Source organism: Microtus pennsylvanicus, chromosome 6 (genome assembly GCF_037038515.1).
Source record: "Microtus pennsylvanicus isolate mMicPen1 chromosome 6, mMicPen1.hap1, whole genome shotgun sequence".
NCBI classification, from domain to species: Eukaryota; Metazoa; Chordata; class Mammalia; order Rodentia; family Cricetidae; genus Microtus; species Microtus pennsylvanicus.
The window spans coordinates 87,022,822-87,045,945 of NC_134584.1; the positions used below are offsets into that span (position 1 = coordinate 87,022,822).

Sequence of the window (23,124 nt, forward strand, 5' to 3'; positions counted from 1 at the left end):
CAGTGAGAGTTGGAGGCCCAGCATTCAAAGCCAGGTTCCCCCCAAAGTATGGCAGGACCCCAAGACTCTGCAAAGATGGTGTAGCCTGGTGCTGCCAGGGTGACAGGCAGAGGTAAAAATAAACCAGGCCCACCCCCAGGAGCTAAATCTAGGGCTCCAGGTGGAAGTGCGTCTCTGGGCTACCAGTTGCCCCCACCCCGCCCCCTGGCGCAGAGTGCCATGGTCGACAACTTCAGTGCCTGTCCAGGCCCAGATTCTGTACAGGAGAAGGCACAGTCATTATGTCTCCAGGTCTTAGGTGGACACATATGTTATATCAGAGAGGCAGAGAGGGCGGTTACAGAGAGGCGATCAGTTTCGGGGTTTGGACAGATGTTGAGGCCCAAACTTGAGCCCTGCACCCTTTACCCCCACACTTCCAGTCTGAGAAAGAAAGGGTGACCGAGGGTAGGAGAAGTGGGTACCCAGGCCCCCTCTGCTAATCCTGCAGCTGCCTACACTCTGAGGGCCCTGCTGAGCTCTTTCCCACAGCACCCAGCACAGTCCCAAGGACGGGACACACCCTTGTTTATCGGGCTCACTGTCTGCCTTCCCACCGGGGCTGGCACCTTTGCTGGTTCTGCACCATGCCGAGCCCCCAGGGCTTAGAACTGGGCCTGGCACCCGGGAGGTGCCTGGCAAATATTTGTCAAGGAATGCAAAGGCCCCCCGGCTGCACCCCTAACATGCAGGCTCCGGTTGGGTGCCCAGCAGGGTATGGGAATGGGCAGTGGGCCTGCTATGCTGAGGGGCCTGACAGTGGGGTGCAAGCATGGAAGACCACCTTTCTTATGAGCACTAAACAGAAGACCTTAAAGGTCAGAATAAGGAAGGTGCAGCCAGGACTGAGGCTGAGCACTCTTTAAATCTCATTGTGACTGTAGGAATTAGGGAAGGACCAAGGAAATGGCTATAGAGCTGCCTCATCCCCAGGACTCCCGCAGAAACCAGCAGAGACCACATGGCCTCCTGCCTTTGACCCTAGCACTAGGCATGCTTCTCTGGATCCCGTTTTGTCATATATAAAATCAAGTGCCCATGTCCATATCCCCGTTCAATTTTAGAACATTTTCTGCAAGCTACAGCTCTGCTTTCTCTTCTCTTTTACATTCTTATTTTTGCTTTATTATTATTATTACTATTATTATTATGGTTTATTGAGACAAGGTCTCATTATGTAACCTTGACTAGCCTGGACCTTACCATGTACTCTATGCTGAGATGATTGAGTTGAGACCTTTCTGCCTCTGCCTCTGAAGTGCTGGGACTTAAAGGCAAGCCACCATGCTCAGTAAAAACAAAACAAACAAACAAATAAAAAACAAAGGAAACGTTATTTTTGAGACAGGGCTAGGCTATTTAAATCAAGTTGGTCTAGAACTCTTGATCCTTCGGCTTCAGCCTCCCAAGTACTAGGATTACAGGGGTTCACCCCCATAAGCTGGAGAGTTGGCTTAATAACTGCTCTGGCAGAAAACCAAGGTTCAGTTCCCAGCATCCACACAGTGGCTTGCAACCATCCCTAGCTCCAGTGCTAGAGGATCCAACACCTTCTGGCCTATTTCCTTTTAGGTATCAGGAGCAGATGTGGTACACAAGCATATATACAGGCAAAACACTCATACACATAAAATGAAGAAATATTTTTTACAAGGCAGGGTTAACCCCCATGCTAGCCACAACCCTGCTTTCTAAATAAAGCCCAGAAAGGCTGGGTGATCTGTCTGAGGTCACACAGCTAGTGAGAGCCTAGGCTAACAGCCGGGATTCCAACATAGAAAGCCAGCTCTACAGCTCTCTGCTAATAGACAGCCTGCCTGACACAGACAAATACGAGGAGATGTGCTCAGGGGTGCCTAGCTCAGGACCCGACACAGCGAGGCCTGTGTACACACTTAATGTCGGCATGGTTTTTAGGACAGATATGCAATTTGCTGTCCCTCGACAGAAGACTCCCTCTCCCTGCTATTCGACCACCTATGACTTTCTTCTCTTTTCTCAGGGTCAGAAGTGAAGAACCATAAGGTAAAGGGTTGGCATGAGGGCACAGCTCAGCATAGCTCAGCAGTAGCACTCATGGGCCCCAGGTTCTAGTCCAGCACTGCAAAGGAATGAAGGCCAACGGTTAGAGCCCCGCAAAGATGAGGTCTCAAATTTAGCTTTGTCTCATTTCCTGTTCTCTACTGCTGGGCAGTGAAGGGAGGGACCTCAGCTGCTGGGTCCAGAAACCCATGTCCTGGGCACAGATGGACATGTCCCACAAGCTAGGCCAGAGAGAGAGCCAGGGCTCCAGGACAGGTCAGGGTTGCCCAAGTGGCTCAGTCAGCCAGTGACATGGCTCCCCGTAAGGTGCTCTTATTTCTAACCTGGCCTGGCTGTGGCCGAGTGCAAGCTAATCTATGGATATCACTCTGCCTGCGTTCACACATGTGTGGCAGCACATGGGACAATGTCCAGGTCTGTGTGTGACCCTGTGCCATCCAGCCTTTTGTCTTACATGTACAGACGTACTAGAGACGCGTATTAGTCATATGTGTGCGTTTGTTACCGAATGTATTTGCAAGACTGTTTCAGACCTTAGCATCGCTGGTATCTGGGGCTGGATTGTTCATTGTAGTGGGGTGACCTGTACAATTTCTCTGGCTTCCACCCACCTATTGCCTGTGACACCCCTTCACATGTGCCAAGCAAATACATTTCCAGACATTCCCTGTTAGGTAAAATCATTCTGGAAACACTGGGTTGAGGGATATGTGCCCATGTTTCCGCGAGTATGCTATATTGCACGTGTGTGCTCAGGCCTGCTCCTGTGTTTGGTGCAGGGGCGGGGGGCGTTCTCGTGTGTGCAGTGACACTGTGTGCATGTGTTTGTGGGTTCCATGTGCTCCTGTGTGTTGGGTGGTGGTGGTCCGGACTGTGCTTCATGGCGTGTGTTTGTGTGACTGTGAGTCCCCGTGCATCTCCACCCACACGTGGCTCTCTGCCTGCCATGCGCACTGATATGCTGGGGTGCGGCTGGGTATCTGTAGGTGTCTGAGGGGGGAGTCTCTTTGTATGTACACGTCTGTGTGTGTGCGTGTGCACACATGTTTGTGCCTGATATAGGGAGGTTTGGACTGCCAATGTGATTCTCTTCGGCCGCCTGTGCCAGCGAGTGTATGACTTTGGATGAGATGGACTCAGAACCAACTCCCCCGCCAGATGACTGCATCGAAGCTGATATTTCCCTGGACCCACCTGGATGATTCGTGCCCCTCTCCCCTGCGCTTCAGACTGAAAGTCGCCTCTCGAGACATGGCCTGACTGCACCTCAGAATGGTCCCTTCCTCCAGCTTGGCTTACAGATTCAGGTGGGGACAGATAGACCCCGCTCTGGTCAACCTATGCTAGGAATGCTGGCATCCGCTCCAGCAGACAGAGCTGGGTCCCGGCAATGGAGGTGGGCACTGACCCCTGCCCACTACTAGCCACTACCCCAAGCTCCCCTCAGGGTAGGGTTTAGTGGGTAGAAAGCTCCCCAGTGCAACCCAGCTTCTGATTGGCTGCGCAGAGCCGCAGTGCCCGATACCCACCTCCCTTCTCTAGCTGGCGCAGCCACATCGGTAGTGGTGGCAAACGCAACTCTGAGTTCTGGGCACAGCTGCGCCTCACAGAGGCCTGCCAGCCCCACCAGAAGCCAGACACCCCAGCTCTGTGCCCCCGACCCCTCCCTGCCCGCCTGCTCAGCCTGGCAGCATAGTCACCCTGCCCACTGTCCCCTAAGGCTGCCAGGCCCAATCCCCCTCATCCCTGCACCCTCTGGGCCTGGGCCCCCCTTGGCCAAGCCTACTCTGGGGCCCAGGCCCCTGCTAGAGGCTGCTCCCGCCCTCAGAGGGGCTCCTGAGGAGGGGGAGGTGTTGAGGAAGGGGTGGGGGGTGGGGAGCTAGCCCTTCTTCCTTTAGTGAGTGAGCCCAGAGCTGGAGCCAAAAATCGAGGAGGAGAGATATTCAGAGAGAGCCAAGACGCGTTTGGCAGGAGAGAGAGGGAGAGAGGGAGCGGGAGGGGGAGGAGAGGAGGAGGGAGAGAGGATAGAGCTAGAGAAAGGGGGAAGGAAAGGGGACCTCAGTTTCCAAATCGGAGCCCTCAGAGCCTCCCAGGGATATCAAGGGGCTCTGGGCTATGGACCCCAAGGCAAGCCTAGCAATGGGGGTGCTGAGGACCATAGGAACAGTGAACTCAGGACCACAGAGACAGTTATACACCCAGCTGGCCAGGCCTGGGCAGCCACAGGCAGAAGCCAAAATCAATGTGCACTGAGCAGACAGAGGGAGGTCTATGGGCTGCCCCGGCACACCGCACCTTGCCCACACAATGAGCTCCTGTCCACAACAGGCAGAAGCTCAGCAGGGCCACCATGGTCACACAACCTCATGGGAAGGACGAGAGGCCAGCCTGCTTCCAGCTGCTCAGTGGAGGGGGGGAGAGAACACACCATGGACATCATACATGATGTCTAGAAGCCAAGGAATGCCTGAGAGAAAGACCATGTGGTGAGACACCACAGTCACAGGGACAAGCCAGAGATGCACAATGACATGGGGGGGGTGTCGGCACACAGAGACACATCCTGGCATATACATGCTAACACGCGTGTGACCTATGAATACACATTTATTCATGTGACCGCTATCCTTCCAGAAAGACACAGGCCAGCCCATTGTTGTAGGTGGGATCTACAAGTCACGCCACTCTGAAGCACAGGCAAAAGAACGGTGAAAGTAACAGGCCCAGCGCTATCAAAGAGCTGGGCAAGACCACGCCACAGCGGCACGGCCATGAATGGCAAGGCACACCCCAACTACACCATCACTAAATACATAAAAGAAGGTGCAACAGTCCTTAGAGTGAAATGCAGGTAGCACCCATCAATAGACCCTCAAAGACAAATGGAAAGGAACACACACGGGCACATACAGGGTCCATGAGGACATGGTGGCTGCAAAACCACCCAGCCTGCTGATCATTTACTGGAATCTTGAGAACCCTGTCTGTCTATCAGTCATCCCTTCAACCTCCAACTCCACATCCAGGACTTTGGAAACAGGAGAGTAGCAACACCCCTCTTGTTGGTCCCAGCAGGGCGGTGGAGACACCCATCTCATCAGGGACAGAAGCTGTATCTCTAATACCAAGCAGGAGAAAGTAGGTGGGGTCTCCACCTGCCTTAATGCAACTTGAGGGAGAATGCTCTAGCACCCCAAATTGCAGCCCTATCCCCGGAGGACAGAAAATCCAAGCAGCTGAAAACATGGGCAGGCTCACCCCAGGATTCTTCCCACGTGGCATCCCCCCACAAAGCCCGCGTTCAGTCCTGTGTTCACACGGGGTCCTGCTCTCGGGAGCGTGTCCATCACCATCAATGTCCATGCAGACTGAGAGGGGCATCTCTAAGTCACTATCAGGATGAACGAGGCTCTATGCTTTGTCCCACGCCTATACTGACCAATGTGTGCCCACACACACCTGGCTCCCACTGGACAGGGAAGGCCATCTCATCTCACGCCAGTCACCTCGCCCTACTGTGAAGTCTGCCACTCTGCCCAGCCTACAGGACCCCAATAATAGGAAAAGAGCCGAGCCCTGTCCTTCCAAATTCTTGCTTCCTCCTCCAGGCTGTACACTGGCATTGCCATGGTGGCAAGGGGCTCTCCTGTGTTCTTGCCTTCATGATCATCGTTCTCTACACTGTGAAGGCTCACGTGATGACAACCAATATGGCAACGGGGCATTTCTCAAGCACAAGTCATGGCCCAGCATGGCAGTGAGTTACATCACAGGGCCAAAAGATACACATGTACTTCACAGACCAGGAAAAGCCGGTGCTTTAAATTCCAGGACTGGGAGATGCAGAGAGGGAGCGTAAATCGACTGCTGACTAGTCCTTGACCTCTGCCCTCACGGCCTTCATCTGGCAGCCATGGAAAGTACATGAGACATTCATGTCTAGGTCAGGAACCCAGGCTCCTTCTGGAGATGTATTAACCCAGCGAAGCCGTGGCTCTGAGCTCAACCAGATCCAGCACTGGAACATCTCCTAGGCCCCCACTGTAGTCCCCAAAGTAGCCCGACTTGGCTTGTTTCATTCTTCTGTTAGGGGCAGAAGGTGTGCGCAGAGCCAGAGAGAAAAGCCAGCACTTCTAGGCATGGCGGTCACAACTGCCATCCAGGCTCTTGAGAGGCAGAGGCAAGAGGATCAGGAGTTTAAGTAACTACTTCAAGGGCAGCCTGGGCTACGTGAAAGCCTGTCTCAAACAAACAAAAAAGCAAGACTACCAAGATAGGACATGGTGGTTCAGCCCTGTTGTCCCAGCACTCAGCTGAGGCAAGATAACCACTGCAAGTTCAAGGCCAGCCTGGGCTACAGGGCAAGGCATCCACCTTAAGCAACAAATGAAAAGACAAAATGTGAGCACGAGTCATAATTTATAGGGACAGAAGAGTGGCCGCGGTGACCCAGGAAAAGCCACAGAGGTGGGAAAGAGACATACGGCAGCTCCAGCTCACCTTCAAGTGTGTACAGATCTGTGCACAATCAAAGGTTCTGTGAGGACTGACACAGATGCCTGTCGGAGGGTGACCCTATCTGTGCACCTCCATGTGTGTCTTTGTGTGTGTTCACAATCATCCACATACTAACATATGTGTTCTTGTGGCCAGGAGTGGGAAGACATGGGTGTGTACCTACACAGATATTAGGGAGTCACTGCTCACAACTTGAAAACCAGGACTCCACATAAAGACGTATGTCCATTGCTCGTCTGTCCTTGGCTTTGTGTGCACATTTACACCTGCTGTGGTCGAGTGTGTACTGAGGAATCCATGACTCTGAGAGCTACCACTGTTTCTGTGACATGTCCACCCATAGCCTGTCTTGGGGGTGGTGTGTATTGTTGGTGGTTATGAACACAGGCACACACTTTGTGGCCTTGATGGCAATATGACAGGGAGGTTTCATATCTGAGCTTACACAGATACACACAGCCCATCTCCAGGGGCACTTGTATGCTGAGGTGTACGTAAAGAGTTGTGTGCATGGACGTCAATGTGAATACGATGTTTATGACCTCCCCTTGGTGGTGACAGCACATGTACGTGTCTCCGCTTGTTGAGAGGCCCACTGAGTCCACCTCAGTCCTAATGTCCATCTGAGCCCCAGGCCAGCTGCTATAAAGCCCTTCAGCAGCTCCAGCAACCAATGGATCACTGTTTCTCTTTTCTAGAAGGAGATTCCCCCCACTTCCCTTCGCCTTGCCGCCCCACAGGGCCCTGCTGCTCCAAGCTTGGTTCGGCTCAATTATTTATTGACTAAAATTGAAGCCAATCCTAGTCTGGGGAAAAAAAAAGGAAAGGGAGAGGGGGCTGAGGGGGGAAGAGAGGCTGAGAGTGAAATGGGGGAAGCAGAGGTAGAGGCCAGCGCCAGACCAGAGCCAGGGACAGAGGGACAGACAGCTAGATGGACAGGAGGACAGAGATGGCAAGGAACAGACAAAGAGCGGAGATAGAGAAACATACAAAAAAAGGCAGCCAGCAAAAGAGGTTGGTTGGGAAAGCAAAGACGGCAGGCGAACTATGGCAGCAGAAAGGTTTGTGGAAAGAGATGTGGCTGAAAGGCAGGGACAGCCAGACCCTGCTGACCGAAGGCTGCCAAGGACCCTAAGCAAAGGGGTTTCCCTGCCCACCACGCAGGGCTGGCAGACTGGTGAGACTGTGCCCACTCCCCTCCCAGGCAGCCTGGCGCGTGCAAGATGTAACTCGCACAGATTGGAGCCCATATTCCCTTCTGGAGTGCCACAGAGCCAAGCCTAGGCCATCACCCCAATCCTGGGGGCCATCCCAGTCCCTTCATAGCCTTGTCACCAGGGTATCAGCTGGCATTTTCTCTCCAGGGGGAGGTTCTTCACTTGACCCCTGGGGTGAGGAGGGTGCAATCCGGATGCCTGACAAGCCTATGTTGGAGGCTGGCGAGCAGCCTGGGGGAAAAGGTGGCCGCTGGAGTATGGGGTCTTTGTCCTACGAGGCCTCAAACACCAGCCACAAAGACCAGCAAATTGCCACCCTGAAGGTAGCCACAGCTCAGATCTAGATAGCTGACAAGGTCCTCCTGTGGGGGACCCAACATACGGTAGCTGACAAATTGGAGGTACAGACCCACACCGTTATGGTGGTCAGATTGCCTGTTGATACCTGCATGTGTGCACACTGTGTGGGGCAGGCGTGGATGGGCCCCTCCGCTGACACACACCTGCATGTGGTATGTACTGGAAAACAGACCATCTCCCCTGCTCATCTGTGTTTGTGCCACACAGCCTGGCCACCATCGGCCCACAGTGGCCACACATAGATTCTAGACTCACAAACACACACTGGTACCTGGGAATACAAGACTGCTGTGTCGTCGGAACTGCAACGGACCTGCATATATCTTTTTGCCCTTCCAAACGTGCCGGCATGCCCCTCACATACCTGGCAATGTATACATATATATATATACAGGCATCACGGACCTGAGCTCCCACTCGAAGGTGGGGCACATTTAACACTTGTCTGACAGGGTCCTGGCTTAGCAGAGGGTGCCATTAGAGACTCAGGGCTAGCCTAGAGAGCTCCCAAAGACAGGCCTGCCTGGCCGGCAAGGCTAAACAATCTCTACAAATCCCCTCTGCTTGCAGTCTGTCACCTGCCCTGGCCTGGTCCTGCAGGTAGCACTGTGAGGGTCCCTCTAGGTCTGGGCTGGGCTAGCTTGTGCCCCTTCAGTGCTTTGAGTCACGGCTGGGAAGAGTGGGGTGGCACACCAGGCATATTCCAGGCCTCAGCCTCCGCTACACACCGCGCAGGGAACTTCGCTGGAGGCGGGACGCGGTCTCGCGCTCGCGCTCCCGCCGCACGCCAAGGTCGGCGCTGCTGTGCCAGAGGCTGACCCGACGGCTGATCCCAACGGGGTCGGCCTGCGGTGTCCACCGCTGCTCCCGCCTTTCCCGCCTGCGGGTGGCGGGCAGGGATTCCCTGGGGCGCTTCCAGGTCCACACCGCGGCGGTCCAGGTCTCCGAGACCGGAAAGTTTGCATGGAGGAAAGTTTGGGGCTGGGGAGCCGCGTCTGCAAACGTCCAGGATCCGCAGAGAGGCGCGGCCCGGGCTGGCAGCACGCCCGTCCCTCCCTCCCCTCCCCTGCCCCTCCGAAATTTGGGAGCCCCGCCATTTTCTCAGCCCCGCTCCCATGCGAGGCCTGAACAAAGACTTTGGGGAGACGCCCGGGCCGCTCGGGGCACCCCAGCCGCGCGCAGAGCTGTCGCCCTCACGCCCGCCACTGCCACCCCGGGGGCCGCCGCGTCGCGCCGCGCTCAGGGAACGCCGCCCGCCCGCCCGCGCTCCCCGGCGCCCCGGGGCCACTCTGCCTCCTGCCGCCGTGTCACCCTGCCTGCCCGCGCCTGCCACCACGCCGCACCGCCGCGCAGCAGCAGGGGTCCGCTGTCCGCCGCGCCCCGCCGCGCGCACTCGCCCCCCTCGCCCACTCTCCACGCACTCCCGCCGCGCGCCCCGGGGCAGCGCCCCGCGCCCCGCCCGCAGCCCGCGTGCCTGCAGGGACCCCGGCCCGGCCCTCCCGGGGCGCAGGGGCGGCGGCCGGTACCTGGGTGAGGCAGTACGGGGAGTACATCGCTGGGCGCCCGGGCGCGAGCGCGGAGGCCGGCCGCGGCGAGGGCAGGCCCGGCAGGCGGCGTCGCGCTGGCTGGCACTCGGGCTCCGGCTCCGCTGCTCCGGCCTCCGCCGCGCGGCGCCCGCCCGGCCCGCGGCCCCGCTCGGCCCACCGCCGCTCCGCGCTCACAGGCTCGGCCCCGCGGGCTCCGGGCCGCCGCCGCGCTCGCCGCTGCCTCTCGCGTCTGCCGCCGCCGCCGCCGCGCGTCTACTCCATGCCGCCGCCGCTCGGCCGGTCGCCCTCGCCCGCCACCGCCGCCGCCGCCGCCGCCGCCGCCGCCGCGCTGTGAAAGTGAAAGTTTAGACAAAGTTTGGAAGCGGCGCACTCCGGGGAGAGGGAGCGGGCGGGCGGCGCGGGCGGGAGGAGGGGCGCGGGGAGGGGCGGGCGGGGCGGGTGAGCGCGGCCGGCGCGCACACACATGCACACACGCGCGCACACACACACAGACACACGCACACACACAGACACACACACGCGGGGACGCACACCGACGCGGCCGCCCTGACACGTGCTGGCCGGCGTTCGGGCGCCGACACACGCTGACACGCAGCGGGGCTTGGATGGGCACAAATGTCACGGAGGAACGTAGGGCCTGTTCCTTATGGAGTCACACCAAACGGAGGTGCACACCGGGCACAGACACAACCAAGATCCACACACCACCTACTGTCACATGTCGTCCCAATGCAGACCGACGCTGAGAGCCATACAAACATACATACACGTGCCACACATGTTCCTGCGGACTGATACACGTATGATCACACAACCATACCTTGTCACACTCCAGACACACAATGACACACCAACACACAGCCAAGCCAAAATATCTTGGCAGGCAGCTGTGACAATCCACCCAGACACGGGGTGACACTGATAACACATTGCAACTCCCATACAAAGGACACAAAGTGTCGCTGTACAGGGGCACACACATCACACATTGTGCTGCCCAGCCCTAGGGCACACTGATCTATAATCCTGATAACCAAACCTTAGAGACTCTTCCAAATCTCTCTCTCTCTCTCTCTCTCTCTCTCTCTCTCTCTCTCTCTCTCTCTCTCACACACACACACACACACACACACACACACACACTTCATATGTCTTCCATACCTTTGCACGTGTCCTGGGACTTAGGAGCATTATCTGTATTGTGGTTGTGGTCCAGCTCCTGTTGCAGGCCCAGGACTCCCCACTTCCACTGCAGATGGGAATGAGGTGGGTGGATTGGCACATGTCTGTAATGCCTGCATGCAGATGCTACAACAGAAAGATCATGAGTGCACTGTAGCCCCCCCCCCCCCATTACATAGTTTTAGGCTGGCTTGTCCTGTATAGTGAGACCCTGTTTCAAAAACCAAAAAAGCAAACAACAGAAGGAGAAAGGAAGAAGGGGTTAAGAGGGATAGGTAGGTCCTGGAAACCCTGGAGCAGGGCACAGAGAACCCTTGGGTGACCCCAGGCTGGGTGGGGAGGCTTTGCCTGCAGTCCCCAGGCAGCTCCTGTCAAGACAGAGCTCCTTCCTACTGCCAGGTGCAGCCAGCACCTTGTTGGCCTCCTGGGCCAAAAAGCTGTGGCAATTCTCAGCAATGCATTGTCTGTCGGGGGTGGTTTAGGTGCCCAGGTGTGCGTGGGTGGGTGTGTAGGGGCTAGCAGGCATGAGAATGTGCACATATAAACGTCCCTCAATGCTATGCCCCTTGTCCCAGAACCTCTGAGATTGGTCATTCGGAGATGTGCCTGGGATGTCTGGTGTGGGTTTGAGCAAGGCCAGTTTTGTGTGCTCAGTGTATTCTGAGTAGTGACATGGGTGTGGCTGTACTCAGGAGGTGTCTGTGAGTCAGCAAAGGTGCCTTCCACTCCCTAAGCCACGCACTGGGACATAACGGGACAGGGAGCACCGGTCATTGATGGGAATCTTAGTGTGACAGCAGGTGAGGCCACAGGACACCTGGGTGAGTGTGTCAGCACTGATCAAACATGTCAGTGTGGCCCCCTTGGATATCTGTAACAGGGTTTCCCTATATGTCCCAGAGTGTGCTTGACCAGCGGGTGAGTATCCAAGAGTCCCTGAGGGGTGCGTGGGAGCAGGCTTTCTGTGTATGTTTCCCTCCTGTGGGTCCCAGCCGTGGAAAAGGCCTGAGTGTACCAGAGTGGGCCAGGGATGGGTGTCTGTGTCAACCCACTCCTGTAAATGTATATAAGACCATGTCAGTGTGGGTTTCAGACCATGCTAACATGCCGGACTCGGTCTGAGTATATATGTGTGTGTACCAGGGATTTGATATCTTTCCTTGTCAGGTATCTGCCTATGTGTTAGCCCTTGTCACTATGACTATATCCACATGTTCAAGCTCAAGGTCATCCTGTCTGCACAGCCCATAGCAATGTATATGGTCACTGTGTGTCAGGCATGTTTCCGTGTGTGTCCGTGTGTATACCTGTGGGGTGTGTGTGTGTGTGCCAAGGAGGACATACTCGTACTTCTGTGTCTCTGTGTGTGAAAAGCATGCAGGACTGAGATGTGCTTGATAGTGCTCTCCTAGCATGAAGCTCCGGCATCAATCTCCAGGACAACATAAGCCAGTCGCGGTGGCACACATTGATCATCCCAACACTCTGGAGACAAAGTTCAAGGTTATTCTTGTCTACACATCGAGCTGGAGGCCAGTCTGGGCTATATGAGACCCTATCTCAAAAGCCAAAATAGTGTGCCTATATTCATATACATACACATATGCATTCACAAGGGAAGGACAGTCTGTCTGTGGTGGATATGCTTGCCTAAAGACATCAGCCTTTATTCATCTGTTTTACTAGGTGGATATGTGTACCTGTGTGTCCCGAAGCAGGGTCTCTCTAGGAATGTAGTGTGCCTGTCGTTCCTGCTTGGGTCGTTGATCCAGGCCTGCCCCTGCACTCACAGTGGCTGCCAGCAAGGCAAGGATGCAGGCCCTGGCAGAGGGAGGGAATTGATATGTCCTTAAAAATTCAAGGGCTTCTCGTAAACAGAAACTTTTAACACCCGGTTAAAGTTTCAGGGCTGCCACAGAGGAGGGGGAGGGGCTCCAAGGCAAGAGGGGGGCTGAAAGTGAGGGGGCTATATGAGGCTAGGGGGTGCAGTGAGAACGAGGGTCTGGAAGGGACTGCTGGAAGGAAGAGGGAGTGAGAGAGAAGGAGGACTCCAGAATGGGGACCCCAGAGAGGCTGTGCTGTCTGAGAGATGGACCAGGAGGGGCCAGGACTGAGGGGATCCAGGACCTGGACTGCTGGTAGAGAGACAGAGATGTAGGGCTCTATTTGGCGGTGGGGGAGTCAACTGTCCTTCACACACAGCAGACAACAGCCCTGCACACACATAAAACACAATAGCAACCGTTCACACACACATTACACAATATTAACCTTTCACAGACACACAATAAATCACATGAACTCTGCACACACACCACACATCAACACTTGCCAAACTTACTCAACAACATCAACACTTCACACACAACACATTAACCTTGCATACGCTAAACAACATCAACCCTGTCACAAGTACACGTGCACATCAACCCTTCACACACACAACACATAAGACAATATCAACCCCCTCAACTGAACATCAACCCTGAAAACATAGACACTATATACATGCACAACATCAACCTTTCATACACACACAACACACGACAGTGTCAACCCCTCACACACATACACACACACACAAATCAAACAGCATCAACCCTTCATACACACACATACAACACACGACACTGTCAACCCCTCACACACACACACACACACACCAGACAAAATCAACCCTTCATATACACACATACAACACACGACACTATCAACCCCCCCACAAAACCAAACAGCATCAACCCTTCATACACACACATAAAACACACGACACTATCAACCCCCCCACACACAAACCCAACAGCATCAACCTTTCATACACATACAACACACGACACTGTCAACCCCTCACACACACACACCAGACAACATCAACCCTTTACACACACATACAGCACACGACACTGTCAACCCCTCACACACACACACACACACACACACACACCAGACAACATCAACCCTTTACACACACATACTGCACAATATCAGCTCTGGAAAGACATACACTAGACAACATGAACCCATCATACAAACACACATGCACATCGACCCTTCAGATACACATGACACACCATCAATCCTACACTTACACTAAACAATATCAACCCTGTGTACACACACACACTATAACATGAACTTTTCAAACACTCACTGCACACACACACCCCGCACAACTCCCATACATATACACCACACATTAACCCTTCATTCACACACCCTTTCACTTGCACATACACGCTCTAGTCTTCATTTGCACACAACACCCCGCACAACTCCCATACACATACACCACACATTAACCCTTCATTCACACACCCTCTCACTTTCACATACACGCTCTAGTCTTCATTTGCACACAACACCCCGCACAACTCCCATACACATACACCACACATTAACCCTTCATTCACACACCCTCTCACTTTCACATACACGCTCTAGTCTTCATTTGCACACAACACCCCGCACAACTCCCATACACATACACCACACATTAACCCTTCATTCACACACCCTCTCACTTGCACATACACGCTCTAGTCTTCATTTGCACACAACACCCATTTTGCGCTCTCACGTAGCTCCCAGCTTCCACTCACACACCAATGCTACATTCACACACGCAGCCATGCTACAGTTTTACACACCCCACAACATCCGTCTCTCCACTTTCCCACTTTCACAGATACACACAGTCCATTCCATTTACACATACAACCTTACATACACACAACATCCATAGTGTGCGCACACACTCACACTTCCGTCCTCACACACACACAGTCCGTCCTTTCATTCTCCCATACACAGCATCCCTATTTCCACCCATGCACTGGAACTCACACCGTAACACCTCCCTGTGCTCACATATGCATCTTCTCCTTACGTTCCCACACTCACTGTGTCCATCTACGCCCACATAACCAGCCCTTCTATTCACACACACCTGTACTCATCTTACCCACACTCAGACCCCGTCTTTGATACTGAGTGCATCCCCACACATACACAGGGACAGCGTCACCATGTTCTGAGCCTTCACAGCTGGCAGCTGCAAGAGGGTGTTTCTCTCAGGGAAGCAGAGTAGCCCAGCCTTCTTGTCTCCCAGAGCCCAGATCTGAGGGCACACCTGGCCCTGAAGAAATTGAGAAGGAGGGGGCACTACCAGGGGGCTAGGCACAGCTGGGGTGTCACAGCTGGAATCCCCCACATTCCTCCTTGCCAGCTGCCCACCTGGCTACAGCTGGCAGCAGGTGTGTTCTTCCCATGCAGGTGTTGGAGAGCGAGAAGCAAGCTCATGGCATTGCCTGCCAGGATGCCAGCAGCAGTGGGGGAGGGAGGGCTTAAACATCTGGGCTTCATCAGCCACATCCTGGGCCACAGAAGGTGGGGCTGGGCAGTACTGGGCTCCAGAGCTGCTTGGCAGTGGGGGAGGGGGCTCTTGGGAAAGTAGGCACACACCCAGCACAGAAGGTAAGCAAGGATCTCAACTGTGGGTGCTGCCAGGCAAAGAGAAAGGGGTGCTCCAATTCCTCCTTGAAATATGGGGGTCCCCCCTTCACGATCTAATCCTATGCCCAGCCTGGCAGGTCCCTGAGGGACTGCAGCCGTGCTCACTTCTTTGAGTTGTGGCCAAGTAGGAGGAATCATGGCTCCCCACTTCCAAGGTGTAGCTGAAGGCCTTGGTGTTGGCCTGTCTGGAATCTCACTGCCACACACACGCAGGACCATGGAAATGCGCAGGCATAGTCAGATGTTACACAGCTCAGTTGGTAAAGGGCTTGGCTAGCATGCATGAAGCCCTAGGTTCCATTCCCAGCACCACATAAAACAGGCATGAAAAAAAAACAAACATGAAGCTTATTTCAGACCAAGTACCATAGAAGTGGAGGCTGGGGGATCAGGAATTCAAGATGACCCTCCGCTACATGATGGACTTGAACCCTCCTTGGACTGCACAAGACCCAGCAGGATGGTTCCGTGGGTAAAACTGCTTATCAAACCTGATGACCTGAGTTACATCCCTGAGACCCGCCGTCTCTGGCAAGTTATCCTCTGACCTCCACACTAAATAAAATTAAAAACAAAAAACAGGGCCTGGAGATTGCTCAGCAGTTAAGAGTGCTGCTGCCCTTCCAAAGGACCTGAGTTCCATCACAGAGTTTACCTCATTTTCCACCAGTTCAAATGGATCCCATGCCCTCTTCTGGCCCCTGTGGGTACTGCACACACAAGACACATACACATGAAAATAAAATAAAAGCATTTTAAATGTCAGAGGGGGGGCGGGATGGGGGTGTAAAACAGATTAAGTCCTAGGTTTAATCCCCAGTGCCTCATACATTGGATGTGGTGGCCCTTGTCTAAATCAGGAGAATCAGAAGTTCAAGGTCATTCTTGGCTATATTGCAGATTTGAGGCCAGACTTGGCTATATGAAACACTGTCTCATGAAGCAGGATCGACTGGAACCACACAAGAATCAGGCACAGTGACACACATCTATAATCCCAGCTCTCACCAGGAGGATCCTGAGTTCCTTTGCATTGTTTTGTTTGGGATAGGGTCTCACTATGTAGCTCTAGCCGTCCTGGAACTTACTGTGTAGATCACCCTGGCCTGGAACTCACCAAGATCTGCCTGCCTCCGCCTCCTGGATGCTGGAGTTAAAGGTGTGTCACCTCATCTGGTCTGAGCATATTGAATTTAAGGTTAGACTAAGCAACAAGGCCCTGTCTCAAAAAAAGTTTTAAAAAGTCAGGAGATGGTGGCACATGCCTTTAATCCCAGCATTCGGGAGGCAGAGACAGGCAGATTTCTGTGAGTCTGAAGTCAGTCTGGTCTACAGAGTGAGTTCCAGGACAGCTAGAAATGTTATATAAAGAAACCTTGTCTCAGAAAACAAACAAAAAGTCTAAAAAAGTTAAACACACGCACATTCACATACACCATGATGGTCATCAGACACAGAGGCATGTGTCTGTAATCCCAATACCCAGAAGACTGAGGCAGGAGGAAGGAATCTGAGGCCAGACTGAATAACCTAGGGAGAGCATATCTTTAAAATTAGAGCAGGCTTGGGAGCTGAGTTGTGGTGCACCCTTTTAATCCCAGCATTCAGGAGGCAGAGACAAGCAGATCTCTAAGTGAGGCCAGCTTAGTCTAGAGTGAGTTCCAGGACCAGCCAGGGATACATGGAGAAGCTCTGTCTTGAAAAACAAAACAGACAAACAAACAAAGTGGAGGTAGGTGATACCTGCAGAGAAGTCATTTGGTAAAGCAAGCATGAGGAACTGAGTTGAATCCCCAGAATCCACATAAAAAAGCTGAACACGGTGGTGCACGCTTGTAACCCTAGCAGCGGGAGACAAGACAGGCTGGTCCCTGAGGCTCACTGGCCATGCCAGCCTTAGTCTACCTGGCAAAGTCCAGACCTCTCAGAAAACAAAGAAGGGACTAGAGAGATGGCTCAATGTTAAGAACACTTGTTGCTCTTGCAAAGGACCTGGGCTTGTTTCCCAGCACCCACATGGTAGCTCACAGCCATCCAAAACTCCAGTTCCAGGGATCTGGTGCTTCTGACCTCTGAAGGCACCAGGCATGTACATGGTGTGCATAGATACATGCAAGCAAAACACTCATACAAATAAAGTAAATAAATACAGAAGGAAGGAAGGAAGGAAAGAAAGAAAGAGGAAGGAAGGGAAGAAAAAAAGAAAGAAAGAAAGAAAGAAGAAAAGGAAGGAAGGGAAGAAAGAAAGAAAGAAAGAAAGAAAGAGGAAGGAAGGGAAGAAAGGAAGGAAGGGAAGGAAAGAAAGGAAGAAAGGAAGAAAGAAAGAAAGAAAGAAAGAAAGAAAGAAAGAAAGAAAGAAAGAAAGAAAGAAAGAAAGGGGGCAGCAAGCGGGCTCATTAGTTAAAGGCACGTGGCACCATCTCTACATGTGTGCTATGCCATGCACGTTCTCTCCCCTCACAAAATAAGTAGATATAATTATTTAAAAGAGAGGCCCAACAAGATGGGTCAGTGAGTAAAGGTACTTAACAACCTGAATCCAATCCTTGGAACCACACTATGGAAGGAGAAAGCCACCTCCTCCAAGTTGTCTTCTGATTCCCACACACATGCCATGACACATGTACCCAGCCACATACATACACTCGCACACAATAAATAACTGTAAAGAAAGAAAACAAAATCCAAGTGCACAACACCTAAGGAACAAAGTTGGTCTCTGCCCTCCCTAAGTGGGGGCACACAATATACCCACGCGAGCACACACCCACGCATACAAAGAAAACACGCCAGAGCATCATTTCCGGGCACACGCACAGACACAAACATCCCCGAATCACAGGAGGAGACCCACACCCTACCAGCACAGCTTCCCAGGGTGCAACAGACACACCCATACTTGTCTATGGTACAACCTGGCCAGCACCTCCTGGAGCCACTGGTCACATAGGGTTAGGGAAATGTTTCATTTGCAGTTGGCCGGAGACCCGCGCACCCTGGTAACCTGGTCCCTGGTCCTGAATAGGGCCTCTGTGTTGCCTCTGGGGCAGCCAGCAGCAACACTCAATTGGGCCAGAGTGTGAGATGTCCAGAGGAGGTAAGGCCACACTGACTGAGCCGCATATCTTGGAACTGAGTGAGGCCTCTGTGGCCAACTACCTACAGATGGGATTGTACTCCATCTTTGTTGCTTCTAGACGTTTCTCCCCAAACCAGCCAGGGGGGAAAGGAAACCAAAGAAATCTTATGGCCCAACCTATGTCCATGTCTCAGGAAATGTCAGTGTGAACCCCTAGTTTGTCTGCCCTAAGGGAATCCCCTCAGTTCGTTGTGTAGGATCTGGGTAGGCATAGCCTTCTGGTACATGCTTTCAAGTACAACCGCTGTCATACTGTCAACTACACACAGCTACAGTCACTACCCCGGTGTTGCCTAGACAGCTACACTGCCTGCCATCCCCTCAGCCACACTATCCCATACAGAAATACCATCGGACAACTCCAGTGACGTGTGATCAGCCCCACAATCTCACTCATCCTCTCGGTTGCCCTGACAATCTGACCCCAGACTGTATCAATGTCACCCCGACACGCTCAGTCTGCATGTCCCTGCAGCTGTCCAAGCGAGGAGCAGGTCCAGTCTCTCACTCCCAGGGCGGGGCACACAGCTGTCCTCAGATCAAGGTGGCCCCCGATGACACGATACAGCCTTGCAGTCCCAGTCAGTTACAGGCCACACTGTCCAGTCCTATTGCAAGTGACAGCTGTCCATTTCACCCAGCGTCACACCGTACCCACAGTCTGGACAGAGCTACAATGAAATAGGGTGATAATGTCACACCACAGCTACAAGGACACCCTCTCATACAACACTCTCCCTTCTCACAGTCTGTCACAACGTTTAGACAGCCTCCTAGCCATCCCAACAAGCTGCTGGGATGTTTGTTAACAGGCTGACACCGCCGGCCTGTGATTGTCCTCAGGACTCCCCAGACCTGAGTCTTGGAGACTGGGACAGACAGGCTGAAATCCTGTCTGCCTTCTACTGGGAGCTAACAGAGTAGGGAGCCACTAACAGAAGCGCAGCTGTTGTCAGTAGGTGCCAGCCCCCCCTTCATGAATATTCATTAGCTGGGGCTCTCCCGAACCTGTAGGGAGTCCAAGGTCCCAAGCAGCTGGGCATCCCCTTCTGTGCCAGGAGGCCCTCAGGTGAGGGGGGCTCTGCCAGAACTCTGTAGTCCTTGGAACCCACACCTATGTATATATGAGTCAAGGGTGTGAGAACACGGACCCCAGACATCCAAACTCCGAATCACACCTGATTTACCCATCAGGACTCACCAAGCATAGCAGTAGGCAACGTGAACTCAGCAGCACTCCACATACACAACCATGCCACATGGGCACCCAGTCACATGAGCATAAACACGCGGGCACACCATGACAACATCAGCACTCACCATCACAGGCAGAAGTGCTACACACACGCACACACATACACACACACGCACATACACATACACACACATACACATGCACACACACGCACACACATACACACATACACATGCACACACACGCACATACACATGCACACACATACACACACATGCACACACATGCACGCACATGCACACACATGCACATATACACACGTACACACGCACACACATGCACACACACACGCAAGCACATACACACACATGCACATACACATGCACACACACACATGCAGAGTTATGAGCAGAGCGACCACCATAACAACCACCAGCTTTCCGTGTGGAGCTGACAGGAACCCAAGGCCTCAAGCCCACTAAGCAAGCGCTGCACCTTAACTACCTCACTCAACTTTTTATTTGTTTATTTATTTATTTATTTTTCAAGACAGGGTTTCTCTGTGTAGCAGCTCTGGCTGTCCTGGAACTCGCTTTGTAGACCAGGCTGACCTCGAACTCACTGAGATCCTCCTGCCTCTGCCTCCTGAGTGCTGGGATTAAAGGCGTGCATCACGGCACCTTTTTATATCTTGTTACACTTATTTATTATTTCTGCGTACGAACATGTGTAGGCATTCGCTTGTGGTCACAAGTCTGTGGAGATCAGAGGACTTGTGGAAATGTGTTCTCCTTCTACCAAGTGTCCTCCGGAGCAACCTCTTGTAAAACACACAGCCATCCAAGCATTTGCAAAAATTGGAACAAATTTGCGCAGTTCACCAACCATCAAATACAAAAGCACAAATATAGAACTATCTCCCAGAACCCTACAATCTTTCCCTCTCTTCTTCCCTCCCTCTCCCCCACTCTCCTTCCATACCCACTTCTCTCTCCCCTCCCCCACCCTGAACTTGAACTTTATAGGTGGGAAGTCTAGGGCACTGAGGGTCAAGGGACTTTGAAGATGGAAGCCCCTACTGACTCCAGGCAGAGGCTACGACCGGGCGCCCCCTTCTGGCCCAGTCCTGAAAGAGCGTGAGGGGCCGCGGTGGCGCGCGGGGTGGGCACGCGCCTGATGTAACCATGGCACCCTCTTGGCACGCGCGGCCCGCGCGCGGGGAGGGCGGGGCGGGCGCGTTGCCATGGCGCTGGCCGGCCTCCTGAATGCCGCATTGTTCACAGCGGCGCCCCGGTTGGGCTGTCCCGGACCCACCCGGACCCACCCGGACCCACCCGGGCTGGCAGGGATGGAGAGAAGGAAAGACACCAGAGATGGAGTGAAACGAATATGGAGAGACAGTGATAGAGGGAGAAATGCAGAGATGAAGATAGGAAGGAAGAGGTGGACAGAGACATAAAAGATTTAGGGCTGGGAGACACGGAAAGAGAAGGCGGCGTGGAAGAAATAGGTCTTATAAGGAAGAGAAAGGGGTCAGACCCACACAGTGACACACGCGTGTAAATCCTACAAGGGTAGCTGAGGCTCAAGAGTTCTAGGCCAACATCAGTTACATGGCGAGACCCTGTCTCGGGCTGGGAGGGGGTGATGAAGCAGGGAGGAGTAGCTGAGGAGGTGCAATCATGAGGGCCTGAGTTCTACTCCTTAGCACCCATGTACAAAACCAGGCATGCTGGGAGCACAGGTCTGGAAGCCCGGGAAGGCAGAGGCAGGTGGAAACAGGCGGGGGGCTGGCCAGCTAGCCTTCCCGATTCAGCAAAAGACCCTGTGCTGAAAACATAAGGCGGGAAAGCTGGGTGTGGTGGTGAGCACCTTTAGTCCCAGCACAGACAGGCATTCTGTGAATTCCAGGCCAGTCTGGTCAACACGGAGAGTTTCAGGCTAAACAAGGCTAAATAGTGACACCCAGTCTGAGAAGGAAAGGTGTGGAGACTCTTGAGGAAGACAACTGAGGTCAACCCTCTGGCCTCCATACATGTATGTGTGCTCATGCGTGTGCTACAGAAAGGGGCAAGTGGGAGAGATACATGGATGGAGAAAGTGACGTTAGAATCCAAGAGGAAGAGATGGGGAGATGAGAGTGACTTCCTGGAGAGAGAGAGAGATACACAGAGGAGGAAGGCTGGAGGGAGACCAAACAAAAGCAGGGCCAGCAAGAAGATGGAGAACGGGTTTGCCGGGAGAGCATCCAGAAGCAGGAGCCAGTGAGGAAGATGAAGGACAGCACCCAGACACAAGGGCTTCACGGTGCTCCTTGATGTGCCTGGCTGTAAGATGAGGCAGGGATGGAACCACAAGTTAGAGGAATCTGGGTTCAGAGAGGCTAGTGGGTCTGTGCATGGGTTGACAAAGAGCCAGATGTATCTAGACACAGGGAACGTCCCAAGAGAGGCCTAGAGAGTCACCCCTGATCCCTGCTTCAAGTTTCTAGTCCTCGCTGCGGTGTTCCCTCTCCACTGACTCAACTTGACACTCCCAGAATGTCCACCTTGTCCTGTTATCGTTCATATAGAACACGGCCTTCCTGACACTGCTCCTGACTCCGGAATACCTTTCCCCAGGTATTCGTCCTTACAGTGCTTATGGGACACCACCCATGGCCACCTCTTGACATATCATGGGCACATATGACATATGACAGGAACTCTACTACATGTCAGGTTAATACCTCGGAGACACAGAGAACACATTGGTAGCCAAGGCATGATGGCACACATCTTTAATTCCAGCACTCTGGAGGCAGAAGCAGGCAGATCTCTGTGAGTTCAAGGCCAGCCTGGTCTACAGAGTGAGTTCAAAGACAGCCAGGGATACATAGAGGATATTCCGTCTCAAAACAAAAAAAAATTACACGCCTTTACAGGTTACGGGGACTGCTGTCACGGGGCCACCCATCTCCTTTCCAGATGTTCTTCAACATCCTACGACCTGTCCAAGAGACGCTTTTGTAGGACTGTGGGGACACTGGGCTCACTATCCAGATTTGAGCGGGTGGGAACTGAAGATCACGGGTCCTCACATGCGGTTTGGGGTGGAGGAGGAGAGTAAGAAAGTTACTCCCAGTCTCCCTCAAAAAGTTGGGTCACGCCAGTCTTTGTGGCCCCACAGCTAGGTCAGTCGAGCCCAAATCTAGACCAAGGGCGGCCCCTGGTGGTCAAATGTCGTCTCTACAGTGATCTTTAGGGGTTGTGATTGAAGGCTTAGTTATAGAGATAGGTCCAGGACGAGCACACAGAGATCAGAGCCCAGATCCAGAACTCAGACCATGTAATCCATGTCCTAGAATTCATAATCACAGTCTAGGTCGAGCCG

The 23,124-nt window shown here is 53.4% G+C and overlaps 1 protein-coding gene across 4 annotated transcripts in view; it reads right to left on the bottom strand.

The window, feature by feature from the left end:
- Nfix (nuclear factor I X) overlaps positions 1 to 10,063 on the bottom strand; it is a 94,451-nt gene extending 84,388 nt beyond the window's left edge. Inside the window, exon 1 of one of the 4 annotated variants that reach the window (XM_075976705.1) lies at positions 9,704 to 10,063. In XM_075976705.1, coding sequence (XP_075832820.1) covers positions 9,704 to 9,730 — 27 coding nt within the window. In that variant the 5' untranslated portion in view covers positions 9,731 to 10,063. The remainder of the gene's footprint in view (positions 1 to 9,703) is intronic. The other 3 variants (XM_075976708.1, XM_075976709.1, XM_075976712.1) reach the window with 3 other exon arrangements.
- Positions 10,064 to 23,124: the final 13,061 nt, after the last annotated feature.